The sequence below is a fragment of the Amblyraja radiata genome, chromosome 29 (genome assembly GCF_010909765.2).
Source record: "Amblyraja radiata isolate CabotCenter1 chromosome 29, sAmbRad1.1.pri, whole genome shotgun sequence".
NCBI classification, from domain to species: Eukaryota; Metazoa; Chordata; class Chondrichthyes; order Rajiformes; family Rajidae; genus Amblyraja; species Amblyraja radiata.
In genome coordinates, this window is record NC_045984.1 from 775,662 (window position 1) to 799,502 (window position 23,841).

At 44.0% G+C, this 23,841-nt stretch overlaps 1 protein-coding gene across 1 annotated transcript in view; it reads right to left on the minus strand.

The window, feature by feature from the left end:
* LOC116989701 (integrin alpha-X-like) overlaps nt 1–23,841 on the minus strand; it is a 139,027-nt gene that overhangs the window by 35,908 nt on the left and 79,278 nt on the right. The window contains exons 9-12 of the mRNA XM_033047298.1: nt 23,675–23,822; nt 22,947–23,091; nt 15,372–15,445; nt 14,258–14,384 (exon numbers count right to left, since the gene is read on the minus strand). Coding sequence (XP_032903189.1) covers nt 14,258–14,384; nt 15,372–15,445; nt 22,947–23,091; nt 23,675–23,822 — 494 coding nt within the window. The remainder of the gene's footprint in view (nt 1–14,257; nt 14,385–15,371; nt 15,446–22,946; nt 23,092–23,674; nt 23,823–23,841) is intronic.

Here is a 23,841-nt window from a genome sequence, read left to right on the forward strand (position 1 = left end):
TCCAGCGAGACTTGCTCCGGGAGCTGGGGCAAGCGCGCCAAGGGAGCACAAACACTCCCGCTGCAGTGCACTAACAGCACTGTCCATCGCATCTCCCTCAACAGAGGGGAGCGTTGGCGACCAGGGCTGGGCTGGTCAAGAAGAGGGGTCACTGGCTGAACAAAATCGGGAGTATACTCGAGGTACAGGACCAGGAAGAGCTGTTGGGAGTGGTGAACCGCTACGTGGCAACACCGCGAGCGGAACGGCCGTTACAGCCTAAACTGGCGGCCAGCTTACTACCTGTCCTTTAAACATCTCCAAGACAGGTAGTCATTGAGGCGTTGGACTTATTCACGCCTCCCCCAAAATTGCATTTGCTCAATCTGCCTGCCATTACAGGGGGTACATTGAGAAGGGTATTTAAACCCAAAAAACTTAAAATTGCAAAAAATGTAGATACCCCTGATGTTGGCTATCACTTCACATGCTCATTCCATGGACAGGGTTGACATGCCACAACACCCTGGCTCTACTGTGCAACACAGTATGTGATTGGCAACCTCCGGAAGAAGGTGATAAAACCTGCCCTCAACCTCAAAAATTCGCAGGACTGTGTAGAACGCCGACCTCAGAACCACAGATCCTGCTATTTGTCAAAGAATTACCAAATCAAACCTAAAATCTGGACAAAGAATCCAAGGCATTTTGGCCTCATGAGGGCAGGACCTGGAATGAGCAAACCACTCAAAAATCCCAGACAGCAGTACCTCTACACATCCACCAGTAGGCGTCTACTTCATGGTACTGGTAAAAGGTCGGGGCCCGCATACCGTCCCCGCAGGTCTTTCGGGACAGGGCCCAGAGCGGGCCCCATGGAAAACGCGCCATCCCCCAACACCACCCCGACAGACAAGGAAACAGAAGAAATGAACACACCACTAAACAACAGTGGAGGTAGGTGAGTATGGTTCCTACCATCACATAAAAGGTGAGGGGATTGTACTAACGGGGGGGGGGGGGACCACACCTGGTTTTGGAAGCATGAAGAACTATCACACTTGGTAGCTATATACCAAAAGTATTCAAGGACAAAAATTGAATTTAAGAAAAACTTGCCACCAGTTCAGCATGCACCCCAAAGGGGTTTTACCCTCTCACTAAAATGGAAACATGGGGGACAAGCTGAACTGGAGAAGACATACAAAGAGGTCATAAAGAAGTCTAAATATGAACCTTTGGAACCCGTATTAAATATAACAAAAAACCCAAAAAGATGGTGAATGTCGCACCATCATTGACCACATTGAATACTTTCACCGAGTATACACACTTTAATGGAAAACATTTGTAACTGCCAAACTTGGATTTCCTAAGGATACTTTATGGTAGGCATCGACTTAAAAGATACATACTATTCAGTACCCATTCATAAAGATCATCTGAGATACCTAAAATTTACCTGGATGGGGTAACTATGGCAGTACAAATTATTGACTAATGAACTAAATATGAGCCAAAACTGTTTTTCCAAGATATTCAAACCAGCCCTGACACCATTAAGGAAACATATTGTTATGGCATATCTCGATGATATTTAACAACAGACAAAACCATGGAATTAGCTAAATCAGCAGCATTAGCTACTAAAAACGTATGTAGCCTGGGCTTTGTCATACAATCCAGATAAATCTACGTTGACACCATCCACAACTATGGACTATCTGGTATTCAATTAACTCACTCCACATGTCTATAACGTTGCCAAAAGGGAAATCAGCATAATTGGCACAAACCTGTAACAAATTAATGGTTAACAATCAACCAACCATTCGACAAAGTGGTAAGAGTAATTGGGAAATTAGTAGCAGCATTACCAGCTACTTAACTTGGACCTTTCCATTAGAGCTAAGGTGCTAGCGTTTAAACAAAATAACCCATATCCAGAACAGGTGGTAAATGGACTAATCTAGAGTCATCACTACTACAGACACTGGACATAAAACCTAGTTGGAAATGTTGGGTGCGTTCTATGGGTTAAAAGCATATTGTTCAATAGTGCACCATTTTGCATGTTCATTTATAATTTGACAACATCACAGTGTTGGCCTATACTAAACCACATGGGCAGAATAAAATTGATATCATGTGACAATTTGATTAATACAATTTGGTAATGGTATGCCGTCAAACATATTTGGCTATCAGCAACTTACCTACCAGGTGAGCTAAATACTGTGGCAGGCATGTTAAACCAAAGTATTTGCTGAAATTACAAAGCAATATGGAACACCAGATATCGATTTCTTTGCATTCCGACTGAATCACCACATACAGATGTATGTTGCATGGGAACCAGACCTTGAGGCAGCGGCAATGGATACATTCTCGCTGAACTGGGTGGGGGGGGGGAACTAATCTCTATGTTTTCTCCCCTTTTCTGCCTCATCAGTCAGGTACTGCGCAAAACACAGATGAATTTTGCTTCGGACATTTGGTAGTACCCGACTGGCCTACACAGCCATGGTTCCCAGTGATTCTTGAGGTCATTGAAACCCATGACCATTCCCCACGGACCAGATCTACTGATCCACCCTGTATCAGGCGAAAGTCACCCATGCCATGACAGAATAAGCCTACTGGGTTGCAGATTCCAAAAAGACCTTTTGATGAACCTGGGATTGTCAAATAGGACCATGAACACAATGACAGCATCTCACCGACTCCACGAAGAAACAACATCTCTCCAATATAAGAAAATGGGAAACATACTGCTCGAGAATAGAGACAACCTACTAATCAACCACCATACCTATGTACCGGAACTCCTGGCCAGCTATAGCTGGTCTGAACTATAGCACTATCAAATGTGCTAGAAGTGCACTGTCAGCCTATCTAAGACAGGCACCAAGGGAAACAGGCCATAGGTCTCGTCCACTGGTGGCCAAATTAATGAGAGGTACCTTCTATTCAAAATCCCTAGACCTAGATATACCAAGATCTAGGATGTCAGCGTATTCCTGACATACCTAAGGGATGGTCACCAGCCAGATTCCTTACTCTGAAAACAGCTACACTGTATACGGCCATCCTGATGGCTTAGTCTCAGCATAAGGGTCCAGACTTTTTACCTACTCAGACTGGACAATATGGTCATAACATCAGACCAAATAACATTCACTATTCAGGAGCTGGTAAAACAGAGCAGACCAGCTACTTCAGGACTCATTATGGAATTCCGGGCGTACCCACCGTTATATGTCATGACTCACCTTCTACAATATATCAACACAACCTAAAATTCCCGAAGGAGACAAAATGGTCAGCCACAAAAAAACCACTGGGTCAGGGTACCGAGTCAAACCATCTCTAGATGGCTCAAACATGTATTGGGAGCTGCTGGAGTGGATACCGATATTTACACATCTCACTCCACCAGAGCAGCATCCACGTCGACAGCTAACAGTATGGATGTGCCACTGGACCTAACCTGGTAACAGCGGGGTGGTCCATGGGAAGAACTTTCAAACATTCTACAACAAGCCATTAAAACCTGTTCACTTGCAGAGAGAATTTTAGACGCTGCAAAAAATATATAATTTAGCCCGGGGGAGCATTAATTTATTTGATATTATTCTCAAATAATACCATTGTTGTTTTACAAACAGATTCAGGTTATGATAACATACTTCCTCCCTTGGATGACTTCGGCAGCGAGTGAAGTATGGACTGTTACACGGTTTGAAATCACAGAGCTTTAAAATCTTCACGTAGTCACTCACGTGACTCCGAAGTAAAATCTTACTATTAAACAAGAACTTACCAGTGTGAAGTTTGATCTTTATTTTATGAGGAGTTACGATGAGGGATTACGTGAAGAAGCCGTCAACCCGCATGCGCGCCAATCTTCAAAGCAGCGGTGTGAAATCACAGATAACAGTAGTTGACCTAAAGATAGTAAGATTGGAGAGAAATAGAACTACTAGCTGATCCTTTTATGAGGAGGGTTGGGAGCAGAGGGCACGTAATCCCTCATTGTAACTCCTCATAAAATAAAGATCAAACTTCAAACTGGTAAGTTCTTGTTTAATCTTACTATTTTACTTCGGAGTCACGCGAGTGACTATGTGAAGATTTTAAAGCTCTGTGATTTCATGCCGGATACGAGTCCAGGCGTCACACACTGCAACAATTGACCATGGATGAGTGAAAAAGATTAATGCATTCAGACATGACATAGTTTGCTAAAATGCTGATGCTTAATCATCAAATGAAATTAATAGTGACCCTTCCCGTCCTGGGGGGAAACTATGAAACAGAACATAAATGGAATTGGCAAATACCCCTGATCTGGCAATGGGTATCATAAAAATGGGAAAGTTCGTTCACTTGACCATCCTACAGCCACTAGGGTGTGGTCCAGTGGAACGTACATAACCCTGCTGCGGGATGTTGTAGCAGCCCTAGTGCAGTGATATTTGAAAATATAGTATCTACTCCTGCATAAGCCAAAACCCGTTTTCACCACCTGGAGATGGTCTGGATTAATATATTTTATGAGGTTTTTAGTAACTAACAATCATTGTTAGTGCAGAGCCTCTAAGGCTATAGGTGACCTTGACGTATTGTTGTAAATGTGTGACCACACACAACCAAAGGTCCATGGGGTATGCCATGAGAAAATGTTTGGGATCTGACACCCCTGGTCTGATCTGCTTAACTACATCATAAAACATAAAATATATATTATTAGCAGATGTAACCATCCTGTCCAGTCGCATTTTAAGTAGTGGCTGGACCAGTTGTGCTGAGACTAGCACCATGAGCATAACCACATTGTAAGTGAGTTGACCAGGGATAAAGATGTAGCTGGGCCCTACTGGCGAAGCAGTTTAAGAACAATACTAACATCCCATATCTCCAAGTACCTGGGCCTGGGAGAATTTTCGTTAAAGATATCCTTATAAATCTGGATATCAGCGGGTGAGACCCGACAGAGTGGGTCCCGATTGCTGCAGCAACTATGATGAGGAAGCACGTTGGCACCATAGTGGTACTATAACTTAATTAATTGTCAAAAGACCCATCTGAAAATAAACTCCGAGACGTTAGTTATCCGTGCCATATTATATGTAACATTGGCATGAAACAAAACACTTCCCATCTCCTGATGAGGAAAAATGTGCTGCTTTCTCGGTGCTATCCCTGCACTCTGCAGTGAGCACATACATAGATCAGTCTGGCAACCCGTGCCACCGAATGGCTCTCAGAGTCTGCAAGTCTATAAATTGATTTAATCTTGCAGAGGATGGTCTCCCGAGGCACGGGGTGATCCACCAATATTTTGTGTTTAGGACACCATATAAGGCCCTATATCATTCCCAAGATTAGCAGGAACCATGGCTGCATTGGCCAGTCAGGCAGTACGAAATGCCTGAGGTGAGATCTTGCTGGATTTTATGCATGGACTGATGAGGCAAAAAATGGAGGAAAGACATAAAGAACATTCCTCCTCAGTGTAGCGAGAATGCATCTATTGCCATTATGCCACATATTTTGCAATGGTAATAGAGCGTAGATGCAAACTTATTGATATTCGGTGTTCCATCGAAGCACAATGTCATTAAAATTTTGTGATACAACATCCATTCTGTGTTGTCATGGATTTTTACGTGATGATACACCTAGTGTCTTATAGGTAGTTGATACCATATAACTGAAAATTAGGTAGCACATGCAAAGCCCATCCGCCTCCGTAACTAGAGATGGTATTCGTAATCTCATCTTTGAATACTAGCATCAGTTTGTAATATAACTGACGAGTTACTGAGCAATGTTAGTTCTGATAATGCAAAGGCCCAAATGCACAGCTGAAAAAACAGCCGCTATATTGCCAATTACTCTTGATGAATAGAGGCTGCTTTATAACAACTAGGTTGTTACAGGCTTTAATTAATTCCAATCTCTTGCCGTAGGGCGGAGTCACAGCAAATGAATAGAGTTAAAGGTAAATCATAATAATCAATAATTCTAGTTGGTATCAACTTAAATTCTAATGAATGGAAGCCAAAACAGTTAATTTTAGCAAAATACAGCGTTTTAGAATCATGTAGATAGGCCATGATAAGTTTTTTTGAGCTCTAAGCAGCACAAACACGACTTCCGGCGGCGTCATGGAGAATTAAGGCGCGGCACTGAGCTTCTCCCCCGTAAAAAAATTGTAAAAGTCGTTTTAAGTCAGCACCGATTTTTTTTAAAAACTCACCGAAGTCGCCTGGTGTTGTGTAAGGGTGTTATCATCAGAAGGTGACGTGAAAATCGGGGAGATTAATGGTGAAATCGGGTGTTTAAATGAGTTTAAATGAGCAGAGATAATCGTTCAAGGGCGCCAGAGAAAAATACTATCAGCCTTCAGCTCGAGGAAGTTTTGGATACTCTGCAAACGACAGAAGAAGAAGATTCTTACAGCCAAGGGTCTCTGCTTGAAATGGCAACAAAAGGAGACAAGAAGGAGAAAGAGGTGAAGCAAATGCTTTTAGATATGACTGCTACAATTAACATGACACTGGAGAAGATGCAAAGTATGGAGTCTCACATGGAGAGTAACAAACAGAGTATGGAGACTAACATGGAGAGTATTTCTCAAAAAATTGATAATACTTGCAGTGAGTTAAAAGAACTCAAAAAGCAGTATAAGGAATTTGATAAGAGATTAAAATCAGAGTGTGTCAGAATTGAAAATGATTACAACAAGAAATTTAAAGGTGTAAGTGATGATATCGGAAAGCTGGATGAGATAATGGAAGAGATGGAGAATGAGATAAAAGAGATTGTCTCGGAAATAAAGAATTTGAAACAATCACAGAAAACTGAAGAGGAAAAACTTGGAAGAATGACTGATAAATGTCTGGACCTGGAATCAGGAACTCGGAGATATAACCTGAGGATTCTCGGAGTAAAGGAAGGACGAGAGGGACATGAATCTCAAACATGTACTTTCGTTACTGACTTACTCAAAGATGTCTTGGAATTGTCGGAAGAACCAAGAACAGACGTCGCTAAACGAGCTGGAAGAGGAACAAATGATTCAAGACAGATAATTGTGAAATTCCGTGACATCTCTTCAGTGGAATTTATATTGAAAAAGATCACTTATGGGAAGAAGCTGACATACCGTGGGGATAATGTGCGAATATTTCGCGATTACTCTCCTGAGGTAGTCCAGAAAATGAGATTGTTTACACCGGCAAGACACACTCTGAGGGAAGTCACGGGAGTAAGATATGGAATTTTCTTTCCCGGAAAAATGAAGATAACTTATAACGGCGTTGAACGCTCATTTGCAGCTCCCGGAAAAGCTTTAAAGTATGCAGAGGATATCGTTAAGAAAACATCGGGGCAAGCTGCCGACAAGGAAGAAATTTGAACTTTTTACAAAGTTTTGAACTGATTAAAATGGCCGAGCTACCCAGACAATTATAAAGCTTATCTCGTTGGAATGTGTTATTCAGAGAGCTTGGTTATATTCAACCTTGGATGCAAAGCTCAAAGTTTAACCCCTTGGCACCTGCTTGTACGGTAGTTAACCCTTTGGTACCAGCTTGTATGATGTATGGTAGTTATAGAATGGGATATTATGTAAGAATACAGGGTGGATATATATGGGAAAGTTTAGATTAGATTAAGATTGGATAAATTAGAGGGACATATATACTTATATAATCGTGTATATGTTTGTTCTATATTTGTTTGGTTTTTTTATTCCTTATGTCTCTTTTTTCTCTCGGCTGTCACTAGCACTGATTTGATAAACTCATATAAGAAAAAACACAATATGAAACGATATGTAACTTTTTATGAGGATTCACCAAGGGGGAGGAGCTCAATGTATAACAACATCACGGAGGTCTATACATTTTTTGCCATCGTTGATGGCTATTCGTCCTTAAGGTATCTTCCCTTAGATACCTTAATAGCACCTTTTTTTTTAAAGCACAATCAAGATTTTTATCTGTTTAATTTTTTGAAAGTAATTGTGTATCACATTCTTTTTTTCTTTTTCTAAGGCACTTTACAAGAAGGAGATGCAATATAAATCTAATAAACCGGGATGACCACCCAAGTCCTAAAATTCTGAGGTATTTGTTTGCACCATATGATTCAGGAATATTACCCTGATTTACAATGCAAGACGATAGACAAATAAAGAATGGAGGAATTACATTTTGTAGTTGGAATATACGGGGTGCCAACGAACCAATTAAGAGGGGTAAAATTTTTGCCCAACTAAAATCGTTGAAAAGCGACATAATGTTTTTGCAGGAGACACACATGAAACAACAAACACAAATAAGATTAAAGGCGAATTGGATAGGCCAAACATACTACTCCTCATTTACTTCTAAATCTAGGGGTACAGCTATTCTTATTAGGAAAGGTATTCCTTTTAAATTAAAGAATACCATATCAGATAAAGAGGGAAGATATATTATAGTTTCGGGTGAAATTTATGCAACCCCACTAACTTTGATAAATATTTATGCTCCGAATTTTGATAACCCCCACTTTTTTGATAAAATTATTGACATAATATCAGAGTTTAATTACCAAAATGTGATAATAGGGGGGGACTTTAACTGTGTTTTAGATTCATATCTAGATAAATCAGCAAAACAAAAGAAGAGTAATTTAAAATCTAAAACTAGCGAACTTCTAAATACATATATAAAAAATACGAATATAATAGATGTATGGAGATCTGCTAATCCAGTTGGAAGGGAATACTCGTTTTACTCTTCGGTGCATAAAACTTATTCAAGAATTGATTATTTTTTAGTGGATATGAAATTAATGCCATATACAAACAACCCAACATACCACATTAGTAGTATCTCAGATCACTCTCTGTTGATATTTTCAGTAAAATTTGAGGGAATGCCGGGCAAAATTTTTTTTTGGAGGTTTAATACACATATTTTAAATGACGTGCAAGGCTATCAATATTTAAAACAACAAATGGAACTTTTTTTTCGATACAAATGATATACCAGGTACTTTGCCTTCTTTATTATGGGAAACTTTTAAGGCATTTATGAGAGGAATTATAATTTCATATCAAAGTTTTCAAAATAAAAAGAATAAGACAGAACAATTGTTGTTAGAACAAGAAATCAGACAGTTAGAGATGGATAATGCCAAAGATTCCACGACAGATAAACACAATAAGATAATATTACTGAAATTTAAACTTAATCGAATTTTATCGGCAAGGGTAATAAGACTATTCCAAATGACAAAACAGGAACATTTTGAGTTTGGTGACAAACCACATAAGCTTTTAGCTCGCCAATTGAAAAAACAAGAAAAGGAAAATACTATAACCAAAATTAAATCAGAGAAAGGTGAATTACTAATACTACCTAAAGATATTAATAATAGATTTGCCCAATTTTACCAAAACTTATATACATCTAAAATTAAAAGAGAAGATAGTAAAATAAAAAAATTTCTAGATAATTGTAATCTTCCAATACTGGACCTTTTGGAACAAGAGGAATTAGGAGCTCAAATTACAATCAAAGAAATAGGTGAAACAATAAAATCGCTGAAAAATGGTAAGACACCGGGACCAGATGGTTTTAATAATGAATTTTATAAAAAATTTCAGGAGATAACAACCCCTTATTTATTTAATTTATACTCCCATGCTTTTAAAGAAAACAAACTACCTGAAACACTAACAGAATCAACTATTACGCTTATTCCAAAAAAAGATAAAGATTTAGAAGATCCGGGCTCGTACAGAGCTATATCACTTTTAAATACAGATCAGAACATTTTAGCAAAGATTTTAGCAAGAAGATTAAGCAAATATATTAGTAAATTGATAAACCCTGATCAAACGGGGTTTATACCTAAAAGATACTCATTTAATAATCTGAGACGTCTGTTTAATATAATGTACTCGCATAAAGTAGAGGAAGAAGATATATCAATTATTTCTTTGGATGCAGAGAAAGCATTTGATCAGGTAGAGTGGCAATACTTATATAAAGTACTACAAAAATTTAATATGGGAGAGAATTTTATAAGATGGGTAAAATTATTATATGATAAACCGATGGCAAGAATTTTAACTAATAACATGTTATCTCAAAATTTTCAACTATCAAGGGGTAATAGGCAGGGATGTGCACTATCACCCCTGCTATTTGCCCTTATGATAGAACCCCTGGCTGAAAGTATAAGAATTCATCCGAATATTCAGGGCTATAATACCAGAGACTCAAAGAATAAAATCTCATTATATGCAGACGATATACTTTTATATATTACAAAGTCACAAACGAGCATACCAAATTTATTAAACTTAATAGAGGAATTTGGGTCTTTTTCTGGATATAGAATAAACTGGAATAAAAGTGAAATCATGACATTAAAACCTCAAGAACCTACACACTTACTGAAGTTCCCGTTTAAAATCGCAACAGAAAAATTTAAATATTTGGGTATTCAGATTACTAGAAAATATAAAGCATTATTCAATGCTAATTTCATGCCTTTATTAAATAAACTTAATACGTTGATTAAATTTTGGAAAACACTTCCCTTATCATTATTAGGTAGAATAAATGCAATAAAAATGATCTTCCTACCACAATTGCTATACCTATTTCAATCTATACCAAAATACTTTTTTTTTAAATTAGACTCTAATATTACTAATTATATTTGGGACTATAGATCACATAGAATCACAAAAAAACACTTATGTAAACCAAAAGAGGTCGGGGGACTTTCACTTCCGAATTTTATGTATTATTACTGGGCAGTGCATATTAAGAATATGATTTATTGGTTGGATAGTTCTACCCAACAGACAGAATGGATAAAAATGGAGAAGGAGGATTGCCATCCTAGTAATATAGGAACGATCCTCTTCTCCCCAAAAAAACTGAATAACACAATATATAAGAAGAACCCAATTATATATGGTACAATAAGAATTTGGAAACAAATAAAATTATCTTTAAAATTAAGAAATCTATCACTGTTAATGCCAATAGCGAATAACCCTTTATTTAAACCATCTCTTATTGATAAGACATATAACCAATGGGAAAGTCTCGGAATTAGAAGGATCGGGGATATGTATGAAATGGGAAACTTACTATCATTCCAACAATTACAATTAAAATTTAAATTGAAAAACAACCAATATTTTAAATATCTTCAGATTTGCGATTTCGTGAAAAAATATATACAAGGATATCAAAAAGTAACTCCTGACTTATTGGAAGAGGCAATGAATATTGAAGCTGACTCACAAAAATTAATATCATATTTATATAATAGTATTCTAAATATAGACCTACCATCGACAGAGGTACTTAGAGAAGAGTGGGAACGGGAACTAATGATAAAAATTACGAAGGTTAAATGGGAAAAATACCTGATATATATTCACAAATGTTCAATTAATGTAAGACATAATTTAATTCAATTTAAAATTGTACATAGATTATATTACTCAAAAACAAGATTGAACAAATTTTATCCAAATATATCCGCCACTTGTGATAAATGTCTAGCCCAAAAGGCAACTATAACACACTCCTTAGTCTCCTGCATAAAACTTTATAGATTTTGGAATGATATTTTTGAAATATTTACAAAATTATTCAAGACAAGAATGGACCTAATACTGAAATGATTATATTTGGCGTAATGGAAGATGGGAATAAATTGAACACATCTCAAAATCTATTCCTTAACTATGGTTTAATAATAGCAAAAAAATTAATTCTTAAATTTTGGAAGGGTACATCAATACCAACGCTTAAAATGTGGATTGCAAGTATGTTGGACACCGCTCATCTTGAGGAAATGCGATTCCTCCTAATGGATAAATCAGACCAATTCATAACGAGTTGGTCTCCATTCGTCGTTTTTTTGGAATCATATGGTGCAACACAATTGTAAAAAATAACTGTTTCAGGACTGGACGAGGGTTGGTCAAGACTATAAATAATGATCTCTTTTTTTCTTTTCTTCTCTCTATTCTCTCTCTCAACTTTCTTCATTTACTCGTTTTCTTTTTTCACACACTATATATTTCACATCTTTCTATCCTTTACTATCTAACTTCTTTTTCTTATTCTAATCTTTTTTCAGTGTAACAAAAAAAAAAAAAAAGAAGTTGTACATAAAATGTATTATGAAAATATATATTAGGCACTTTGGTGCCATATGACTGTACTTACTTCTAATAAAATAAAATATTAAAAAAAAAAAAGCAGCACAAGCACCGGTTTTGCTATGTTCATGATGTACAAAAAATAAGTATTACCAATTTGTAAATGGTCCACATACCCCATGTTTCGGAAAGAACCAGACCCACCTACCTTCATGGTTACCGGTGGTCTTATGGTAAGCCCAAAGGCCCCTGATGCGGGTTCTATTTCCATCCTTGATTGGAGAGTAGGACTGGCAGGGTATGTGGATTCCATATCTTTCCTGAGACCGGCTTGGGCCTTGGCCTAAAAGCCCTCTGCCCAGCTTGCTGGCTGCCAACAGCTTCAGTGAACCGCTTACTGCCGATGGAGGCGTGGGGTGTATTGTTGTCGAAACGATGAGGTTGTACTCGTAGTTTGACAGTTTTAGCTCCCTCATGTTGGTCGCACCTGTTGAATAGGTTTACCTGAAGAAAAGATTCGGCGGCTGGTTTCCTGGGGTCCATGCCCCTCCAAAATCACCCCTGATCACTGCCGGTGGTTTCAGGAACTCCAGTATGTGCCACCGACATACACTGAGTTTGGAGTCAGTTACACACTGACCCCGACTGCTCCCCTGCTCAGAGAGGGAGACAGTGTGCAGACCTGTACACAGGTGCCATTGCCGCGGGCCCCGAGGAGACCTGCGCTGATATGGCCCCTCCATGAACCATATCCTTCGTGCCTTGTGGTATGCTCCTGGCTATAACTCCGAACTCCGAGTCAGACAGAACTGACTCAGACTGCTCCCCTCCTTAGAGAGGGAGACAGTGTGCAGCCCTGTACACAGGTGCTGTTGCCGCGGCCCCACAGAGACCTGCGGTGATATAACTCCCTCCTTGGAGCATACCATTGTGGAGCACCTCTCCATGAGGTGCTCCATGTGGGTTAAACGTCCGAAGAACGCTACCCATTGTAGGAGGTGATCCTCTCCATCAGGAATCCTCCTGGCCCGACTCGTTTGAGTCAAAGGGCCGTACAGACTTTCTCCGTGGCTACCCTTCAAGTGGGTTTGCCAAGGTGCTGCCGGCACCAGTCTGAAGCCGCTGGCTCCACCGCCAGCGACTCTGAAGGAGAATTTGACCGCCGCCGCTACCCGCACTTCCGCGGTCTCCGTAGCTGGTTCTGTGGCTGGGATTCCCCGGCTGTGGCAGGGCTTCCCCAGCGGTCTGTGGCCGGGATCCCCCGAGGTCATGACCGGGATTCCCCACGGTCCGTGACTGGGACGCGGTCCATAAAGGTTTTTCCGCAGCCCGTCCCGACTTCGACCCGAAATCCAGCAGGAAACTCTGTGAGAAGAGATTCCTTTAATAGAAAACATAACCTGGAAAGTTGCGCCATGCGCCAGACGTAATGACGCACATGCGGGTTGACGGCTTCTTCACGTAGTCACTCACGTGACTCCTAAGTAAAACAACAGTAGTTGAGTATCGGAGCAAAGAGGTCCTTCCGCAGTTGTGCAGGGCCCTCGTGAGACCACACCTGGAGTATTGGTGCAGTTTAGGTTCCCAAATTTGAGGAAGGACATTCTTGCTATTGATAGGTTCAGGATAGGTTCACAAGGTTAATTCTCAGGAAAAAACGTTTTCACCCAGAGAGTTGTGAATCTGTGGAATTCTCTGCCTCAGAAGGCAGTGGAGGCCAATTGTCTGGATGCTTTCAAGAGAGAGTTAGATAAAGCTCATAAAGATAGCGGAGTCAAGGGATATGGGGAGAAGGCAGGAATGGGGTGTTGATTCTGGATGTTCAGCCATGATTACAGTGAATGGTGGTGCTGGCATGAAGGTCAAATGGCCTACTCCTGCACCTATTGTCTTTAACCCCCTCCCCTTTAGCCCCAACACCCCCCCCCCCCCCCCCCCCCCCTCGTCCCCGTAACACCCTCCGGTCCCGAAACCCCTCTTCCTGCCTCTATGACCCCTTCACCTCTGGCCCATTCACCCCTCCCCCCTCTCCATGACCCCCTCCCCTTCCCGTCTCCGAGAACCCTCTGGCCATTCGCTCACCGAGGTATGCGTTCTTCATACTATCCCGATCAAATGTAGCGTTGATGAAGGTCTGGATGCCTGATCTCGATTGGTAGAGGCCTCCTGACCAATCATAGGCTCCCACTGCCCCGTACACTATGGAGTCCTGTAGTGGAGGGGGGAGGGGGGAGAGAGAGGAGAGGGGGGAGAAACGGGACAGTGGGGATGGGTGGGGGAAAAGATGGAAGGAGGGGGAGGGGGAGGGGGAGGGGAGAGTAAGAGAGGGGAGGTGAGGGGTGGAGAGTGAGGGAAGAGGGGAGTGGAATAATGTGGGGAGGGCGATCATTCTTTTCTCCCTCTCTCCCCTACCTACTCTCCCCTCACTACCTCCCTCCCATGGCATTCCCATCTCTCCTCCGCCCTTCCTCTCCTCACCCAGACGCTCCCTTCTTTTCCTCTTCTCTCCCCTCCCCTCCTTCACTCCCTCCTCCCTCCCCTTCTGCAGTGCCCCCTCCTCCCTGTTCCACACACCCTCTCCACATAATTCCCTCTGCCACAACGCTCCCTCATATCTCTCCCCGGCCCACAGCACTGTCCTCTGCCCCCCTCTGCCCCTCCCCACGACCTCTCCACTCCCGTCCCACAGTCCTACCTCCCCTCCCACCCCCCTCCATCGCTCCCCTCCCCCTCCCTCTCCTCTCCTACCTCCCCACCCCATCTCTGTCCCCTCCTCCCCCACACTCCCTCCTCTCCCCTGCCCCCGCTTCCCCCCGCTCTCCCCTCCCTCTCCACCCGCTCTCCCCCTCCCCACACTCCTTCCTCTCTTCCCCCTCTCCCCTCCATCCGCTCTCCCCCTCCCCGCACTCCCCCCTCCCCCCCCTCTACCCACCTCCCCTCTCCACTGTCCCCTCTTTTCTCTCCCTTCCCCCCACTCTCCCCTCCCCCACTATCACTCCTCTCGCCCTCTCCCCACTGTCCCTCCTCTCACCTCCCCTCTCCCTTGCCCCCCTCTCCCCTGCCCCCCTCTCCCCCATCCCCTTCCCCTCCGCCCGCTCTCCCCCCTCCCCTCTCCCCCGCTCTCTCCTCTTCCCCGCTCTCCCCTCCCCCCCGCACTACCCCGTCCCTCCTCTCCCCGCCCCGTATCCCCACTCACCTCAGTCACCAGTGAACTGATCCCCTCTTGTGCCATCTCCAATTGGAAGGAACTCTCTCCTTTGTTTTCAGTCCCTGAGGGGGTGGAGAGAGTGAGTGTCACACACGGGGGATGGAACAGCCTGGAACTCTGGCTCCATCATCTACATTAGTTCGTGTACTTCACATGCGCCATGTTAACTCTCTGCAATCTACAAGGCAGGAGAGTGGGGGAGAACTCTCCCTGCCCTGCTATCCGCCTGTCACTGACTCCCCAGTGCCCGGGATAGACAATAGACAATAGGTGCACGAGTAGGCCATTCGGCCCTTCGAGCCAGCACCGCCATTCACTGTGCTCATGGCTGATCATCCACAATCAGTACCCCGTTCCTGCCTGCTCCCCATATCCCCTGACTCTGTTATCTTTAAGAGACATGCTGGAAGTTCCATCGGTCTGCGAAAAGCTGGAATATGTGGCTGGTGAACTGCCGACCGTTGTCGGTTCTCAGGCAGACAGGAACGCCATAGGCGGAGAAGTGTCTTTTCAGCTTCTTGATGACCATCTCAGATGTGAGGGAGGTCAGTTGGTCTAGTTCAAACCAGTTAGAAAAGGAATCGACCAGAACGAGGTAGTGCTTTCCGCACCAATCGAAAATGTCTGCCGCCAACGACGTCCAGGGCAGTGCTGGTGGAGGTTGTTGCAGAAGGTCGTTGCAAGTGGGACCGGAGGCTATGCGGTCCCGGATGTACTTGGCCATCCCCTTCCAGTAGAACAGACCACGAGCGCGTGCCAGTGTGGAGTCGGCTCCTGGGTGACCGCTGTGTGCCTCTCTGAAGTATTCATCTCGTAGCGATGAGGGTATCACCACCTTGTGACCCTTAACCACAACACCATCCTGTACCACCAGTTCATCATGTACCAAGAAGAACGGCTGTACCTCTGTGGGCGTGTCGGATTGTTTGTCTGGCCAGCCTGTTTTGATGATGGAGGAGAGGGTTTGAAGCGTATAGTCAGTGGCAGTATGCGCGGCCAGGGTACGCAGTTGCTTACTGGAGATGAGATCGAAGACCGTGAAATCTTCCTGTTCATGGGGGTGTTGTTCGCAAGATGCCCGAGGTGCACGAGAGAGAGTGTCAGCAACATTCATGTCCTTACCCTTTTTGTCGGCAATAGAGAAGTCGTCCCGCTGCAGCTGCATCATCATGCGCTGCAAGCGAGCTGGCGCGGCATGGATGGGCTTGTTCAGGATTGTCACCAGCGGTTGGTGGTCCGTCTCGACCGTGAAGGTGTTGCCAAGGACGAAGTCGTGGAATTTGGTGCAGGCAAAGACGACAGCCAGCAGTTCCTTTTCGATTTGCGCGTAGTGCTGCTCCGTGTCGGTCATGGTGCGAGAGGCATACGCGACAGGTAATAGGGTGCCATCGGCAGATGGTTGCAAGCAGGCTGCGCCAAGCCCGAATTTCGAGGCATCGCAGGTGATCGTCACCAGAAGTTTCAGGTCGAAAAAAGTCAGGGTCGGTGCACTGGCCAGTTTGGATTTTAAAACATCAAAGACAACCTGATGTTGCTGGAATCATGCAGTGTCCTTTTTGGTCAGCTGCCGCAGTGTGGAGCTTAGTTCACTGAGGTTCGGCATGAACTTTCCGAGATAGTTTACCATGCCCAGAAAACGTTGCAGGCATTTCTGTGATGGCAGCAGCTTTCTTAGGATCAGGTTTGAGGCCATCAGGAGTGAAGATGTGGCCGACGTAGGAGACCACTGGAACCCTGAACTTGCACTTGTCAGGATTGAGCTTAAGGTTGATCTTGCGAGCGCGCTCCAAGATGAGCTTGCGATTATGATCGTGTTCCGCTGCGTCTTTGCCATACACGAGGACATCATCGACAATAATGGCACAAGGTAGGTCCTCGAATAACTGCTCCATAGTTCTTTGGAAGACTTCACCGGCGGAGTTGATTCTGAATGACATTCTCAGAAACTTATATCTGCCGAATGGGGAGGGAAATGTGGTGAGGTCTGATGACTTCTTGTCCAGCGGTATCTGCCAGAAAAAGTTCTTAGCATCGAGGACAGAAAATAGGGTGGCCATTCCGACTTTTGCCACAACATCCTCGACCGTGGGTCCGAGGGAGGAATTCGCCCAGCTCCAAGTCTAATCTCAATTTTTTGCGACGAGAGCAACACTCACTCCCCAATTCCAGCTCGAATCCGCATCCGACTTCAGTCCAATTAACTCGCAAGAGAATTCGACTGTTTACTCGTTACAGCATGCTGCTGTCAATAATTCTGATCCGACCGTGACGATATCTGTAAACAATGTAGACTTTGGTGCAAAATTAGACACGGGCGCGAAGGTCAACACTATGTCAATCAACCTCTTCAACAAGATTAGAACTAACGAGCCACTCATCAAGGACAAATCCACTTTACATGCTTTTGGAGGGGAGGTGCTGGTTCCTCTGGGCAAAACCAACTTGAAATGTATACTAAAAAAACCACGAGGGATTTGATCTTCTATGTCTTGAACTTTAATTCAGTTACTCTGCTTGGCAATCGTGCCTGTGAGGAACTGGGGCTGATTTCCTTTGACAAAAGCTGCAAATTTCATTGGACCCGCTGAGTGAATTCCCTGATCTTTTCGACAACAACCTAGGCAAGTTGCCTGTGACCTACAAGATTATTACTGACCCCGATGTGACACCCATCATCCGAGCCCCACAACGATTGTCATTTGCCATGAGTGACAGGGTTCATTCTATGCTGAAGGTCATGGCCTCCATAGGCGTAATTGAAGCAGTCAGCGACCCCACCGCCTGGGTCTCAACCATGATTGCCACAGTCAAGAAGGGAAAAAATGAAATCTGCCTGTGCAACAATCCGAAAGACCTGAACACTGCCATTAAGCGCCCCAACATCCCACATCTGACACCATGTAAACTTGCACCAGAGACAGTGTATGATTTAAACACATCATTAATCAGCACTGAAACTTAACATCGTTAAGGGTGATGGGTTGTCAGTACATACTAGCTGCTCAGACTGGCGGTGCCGGAAACCAGTGTTAGTATAAGTGTTATAGTGGGGTGGAGTTAGTGATGCTGGCTTATGTGTAATTGGTTCACATGTATCACCAATCTACAAAAGTGTTTCCTCATTTCTGTTCTAAATGGCCTGCCCCTTATTCTTAAACCGTGGCTCCTTGTTCTGAACTCCCCCAACATCGGGAACATGTTTCCTGCCTCTAGCGTGTCCAATCACTTAATAATCTTATGTCTCAATAAGATACCCTCTCATCCTTCTAAATTCCAGAGTATACAAGCCCAGCCGCTCCATTCTATCAACATATGACAGTCCCGCTGTCCCGTGAATAAACCTCATGGACCTACGCTGCAGTCCCTCAATAGCAAGAATATCCCTCCTCAAATTTGGAGACCAAAACTGCACACAATACGCCAGGTGTGGTCTCACTAGGGCCCTCTACAACTATTTGCTCCTAATCTCAACTCCTCTTGTTATGAAGTTCCATTAGCTTTCTTCACTGCCTGCTGTACCTGCATGCTTACTTTCAGTGGGTGATGAACAAGGACCCCCAGATGATGTTGTACTTCTCCTTTTCCCAACTTTACACCATTCAGATAATAATCTGCCTTCCTGTTCTTGCCACCAAAGTGGATAACATCACTTGCATCCACATTAAACTGCATCTGCCATGTATCTGGCCACTCACCCAACCTGTCCAAGTCACCCTGCATTCTCATGGTATCCTCCTCACAGTTCACACTGCCACCCAGCTTTGTGTCATCTGCAAATTTGCTAATGTTATTTTTAATCCCTTCATCTAATTTATTAATGCATATTGTAAATAGATGCGGTCCCAGCACCGAGCCTTGCAGTACCCCACAAGTCACTGCCTGCCATTCTGAAAGGAACCCGTTAATCCCTACTCTTCGTTTCCTGGCTGCCAAACAATTTTCTATCCATGACAGTACCCTTCCCCCAATACCATGTGCCCTAATTTTTCCCACTAATCTCCTATGTGGGACCTTATCAAATGTTTTCTGAAAGTTCAGGTACACGACACCCACTGGCTCTCCCTTGTCCATTTTCCCAGTTACATCCTCAAAAAATTCCAGAAGATTAGTCAAGCATGATTTTCCATTCGTAAATCCATGCTGACTCGGACCGATCCTGTTACTGATATCCAAATGTGCGGCTATCTCATCTTTTATAATTGACTCCAGCATCTTCCCCACCACCGATGTCAGGCTAACTGGTCTATGTTTCCCTGTTTTCTCCCTCCCGTCTTTCTTAAAAAGTGGGATAACATTAGCTACCCTCCAATCCACAGGAACTGATCCTGAATCTATAGAACATTGGAAAATCATCACCATTGCATCCACAATTTCTAGAGCCACTTCCTTAAGTACCCTGGGATGCAGAACATTAGGCCCTGGGGATTAATCAGCCTTGTAATCCCACTTTTTAAAAAGGGCGGGAGAGAGAAAATGGGGAATTACAGACCAGTTAGTCTAACATCGGGAGTGGGGAAACTGCTAGTCAGTTATTAAAGATGGGATAACAGCACATTTGAAAAGTGGTGAAATCATTGGACAAAGTCAGCATGGATTTATGAAAGGTAAATCATGTCTGACGAATCTTATAGAATTTTTCGAGGATGTAACTAGTAGAGTGGATAAGGGATAACCAGTGGATGTGTTATATCTGGACTTTCAGAAGGCTTTCGACAAGGTCCCACATAACAGATTAGTATACAAACTTAAAGCACACGGTATTGGGGGTTCAGTATTGATGTGGATAGAGAACTGGCTGACAAACAGGAAACAAAGAGTAGGAGTAAACGGGTCCATTTCACAATGGCAGGCAGTGACTAGTGAGGTACCGCAAGGCTCAGTGCTGGGACCCCAACTATTTACAATATATATTAATGATTTGGACGAGGGAATTGAATGCAACATCTCCAAGATTGCAGATGACACAAAGCTGGGGGGGCAGTGTTAGCTGTGAGGAGGATGCTAGGAGGCTGCAAGGTGACTTGGATAGACTGGATGAGTGGGCAATTGCATGGCAGATGCAGTATAATGTGGATAAATGTGAGGTTATCCACTTTGGTGGCCAAAACAGGAAAGTAGACTATTATCTAAATGGTGGCCGATTAGGAAAAGGGGAGATGCAACAAGACCTGGGTGTCATGGTACACCAGTCATTGAAAGTAGGCAAGCAGGTGCAGCAGACAGTGAAGAAAGCGAATGGTATGTTAGCACTCGTAGCAAAAGGATTTGAGTACAGGAGCAGGGAGGTTCTACTGCTGTTGTACAGGGTATTGGTGAAGTATTGCGTACAGTTTTGGGCTCCAAATCTGAGGAGTGTAGCGGCACCATGCATGGTGAATAAAGGTGAGACGTCAGGCCGGTTCAAAGAGTCATTTATTCAGTGGTGACACGATAGGTGGTGCGCTAACTATAATACATTGTTGTTGGAGCTGAGCGAGGTTGTTATCTCGGGCTCAGGTACCTGCCGACTCCACAAGGTCTCGAGGTGAGAGACCTTAAGTACCAGGGCACTCCCTCTAGCCCATGACATCACGTGCCCGCCCTCGTTTCTCCTGACGAGGGTTCGAGCATGAGTGGCCCGTGTTTAGGCTGACGCCACAGGAAAGACATTCTTGCCATAGAGGGAGTACAGAGAAGTTCACCAGATCCCAGATTCCTGGGATGTCAGGACTTTCATATGAAGAAAGACTGGATAGACTCGGCTTGTACTCGCTAGAATTTAGAAGTTTGAGGGGGAATCTTATAGAAACTTACAAAATTCTTCAGGGGTTGGACAGGCTAGATGCAGGAAGATTGTTCCCGATGTTGGGGAAGTCCAGGACAAGGGGTCACAGTTTAAGGATAAAGAGGAAATCCTTTAGGACCGAGATGAGAAAAACATTTTTCACACAGAGTGGTGAATCTCTGGAACTCTCTGCCACAGAAGGTAGTTGAGGCCAGTTCATTGGCTATATTTAAGAGGGAGTTAGATGTGGCCCTCAGCCATGATCATATTGAACGGCTGTGCAGGCTCGAAGGGACGAATGACCTACTCCTGCACCTATTTTCTATGTTTCTATGATTCTGTCCCATCAGTCTATCCTGCCTAATGTGGATTTCCTTCAGTTCCTCCAGCACCCTAGATCCTCTGGCCACTAGTACATCAGGGAGATGTTTGTGTTTTCCTTAGTGAAGATGTATCCAAAGTACCTGTTCAATTCATCTGCCATTTCCTTGTTCCCCATAATAAATTCACCTGTTTCAGTCTTCCAACTTTTGTCTTAACTAATTTTTCCTCTTCACATACCTAAAGAAGCTTTTACTATCCTCCGTTATATTCAAGGCTAGCTTACCTTTGTACCTCATCTTTTCTCCACTTATTGCCTTTTTGGTTATCTTCTGTTGCTCTTTAAACATTACCCAATCCTCTTGCTTCCCGCTCATCTTTGCTATGTTATACTTATTTTTAATTTTTATACTGTCCCTGACGTCCCTTGTCAGCCCCGGTCGCCCCTTTCTCCCCTTGGAATCTTTCTTCCTCGTTGGAATGAACTGATCCTGCAACTTCTGTATCATTCCCAGAAATACCTGCCATTGTTCCATTGTCATCCCTGCTAGGATATCGTCCAGTCAACTTTGGCCAGCTCCTCCCTCATGGCTCCATAGTCCACTTTGCTCAACTGTAATACCGACACTTCTGATTTTCCCATCTCCCTCTCAAATTGTAGATTAAAACTTATCATATTATGGTCACTGCCTCCTAATGGCTCCTTTACCTCGAGGTCCTTTATCAAATCCAGTTAATTACATAACACTAAATCCAGAATTGCCTTCTCCCTGGTAGGCTTCAATACAAGCAGCTCTAAGAATCCATCACGGAGGCTCTCCACAAACCCCCTTCCTTGGGATCCAGTACCAACCTGACTTTCCCAGTCTACCTGCATGTTGAAATCTCCCATAACAACTGTAGCATTACCTTTGCAACATGCCAATTTTAACCCTATATCCAGGCTCCAGTTTGGGGGCCTGTAGATTAGTCCCATTAGGGTATTTTTACCCTTACAATTCCCCAGTTTTATTCATACTGACTCTACATCTCCTGTTTCAATGTCACCCCTTGCAAGGGACTGAATTTCATTCCTCACCAAATGGGCAATCCCACCCCGTCTGCCCACCTGTCTGTTTTTTCGATAGGACGTATACCCTTGAATATTCAGTTCCCAGCCCTGTCCCTCTTGCAACCATGTCTCTGTAATTCCCACAACATTATACTTGCCCGTTTCTAACTGAGCCTCAAGCTCATCCACTTTATTTCTTATACTTTGTGAATTCATATATAATACTTTTAATCCATTACTCCCCTCACCTTTCACATCGATTCCTATTTCACTTGGCCATGCTCTCCTATCCCTTCCTGAGCTTTCTGCCCCGTTAATTCTGGTGTCTTTCTTAACTTTTCTTATATTCTCTTTCCCTTTAACTCCATCGTTTTATGTCCAGTTTGTCTCCACCCCCCCTCTATTTAGTTTAGGGATAAGTGGTCACCTTCGATGGCGAAGATCTTCTCCTGCAGCTGGTTCTGGATCTGGTCCAGGGCCTGGAAGTTTCCCACCTGGAACACGTTCCCACTTTCGGACGCAATGGTCTGTAGCTGCGCCTTGGCATTCGTGTCGCTGAAGGCCGAGCCCACCTGTGGGAGGTCACAGGAAAGGGTCACGCACTCACCCCTCACCATCTGGGCAAACGGCAGGGATGGGGGAGTGTAGAGACTAACAGAAGCCACTGGATAAAGTGGCCCATGGGAGGCATGTCAAAGTTGTGCACAAGATAAAGGCAGAAGTAGCTGGGTGACGGGGGTGGGTGAGGGGGGGTGGGGTGGGTGAGAGGGATGGGTGAGGGGGGTCAGTGAAGGGGGGTCAGTGAAGGGGGATCAGTGAGGGGGTGTGTGTAAGGGGGGATGGGTAAGGGGGGTGGGTGAGGTGGGTGGGTGAGGGGGGTCTGTGAGGGGGGAGTGGGTGAGACGGGTCAGTGAAGGCGGGTCAGTGAGGGGGGGGTGGGTAAGGGGGGGGTCAGTGAAGTTGGGGTCAGTGATGGGGGGTGGGTGAGGGGGGTCAGTGAAGGGGGGATGGGAGAGGGAGACCCTTTGGGTGTGGGGCAGTTTCTAGAACAAGAGAGGAACAGGGAAAGAGGTAGAGGGGGGACAAGGAGGGGGGGGGGAGTGGGACGAGAGGGGGAGAGACAGTGGGGAATATGGGGAGAGGGAGGAACCTCACCCCAATGGCGTAGCGTGTGATGCATTTATGTTTGGCAGCGTCAATGGCAGGCTGGAAATTGTTGTTCTGGGATTCTCCATCAGTGATGGTGATGAGGATTCGCTTGGCGTTGTCCCTTGCACCCGACTCAGGTATGAAGATGTGGTTACTGTGAGGGAAATGGGGAA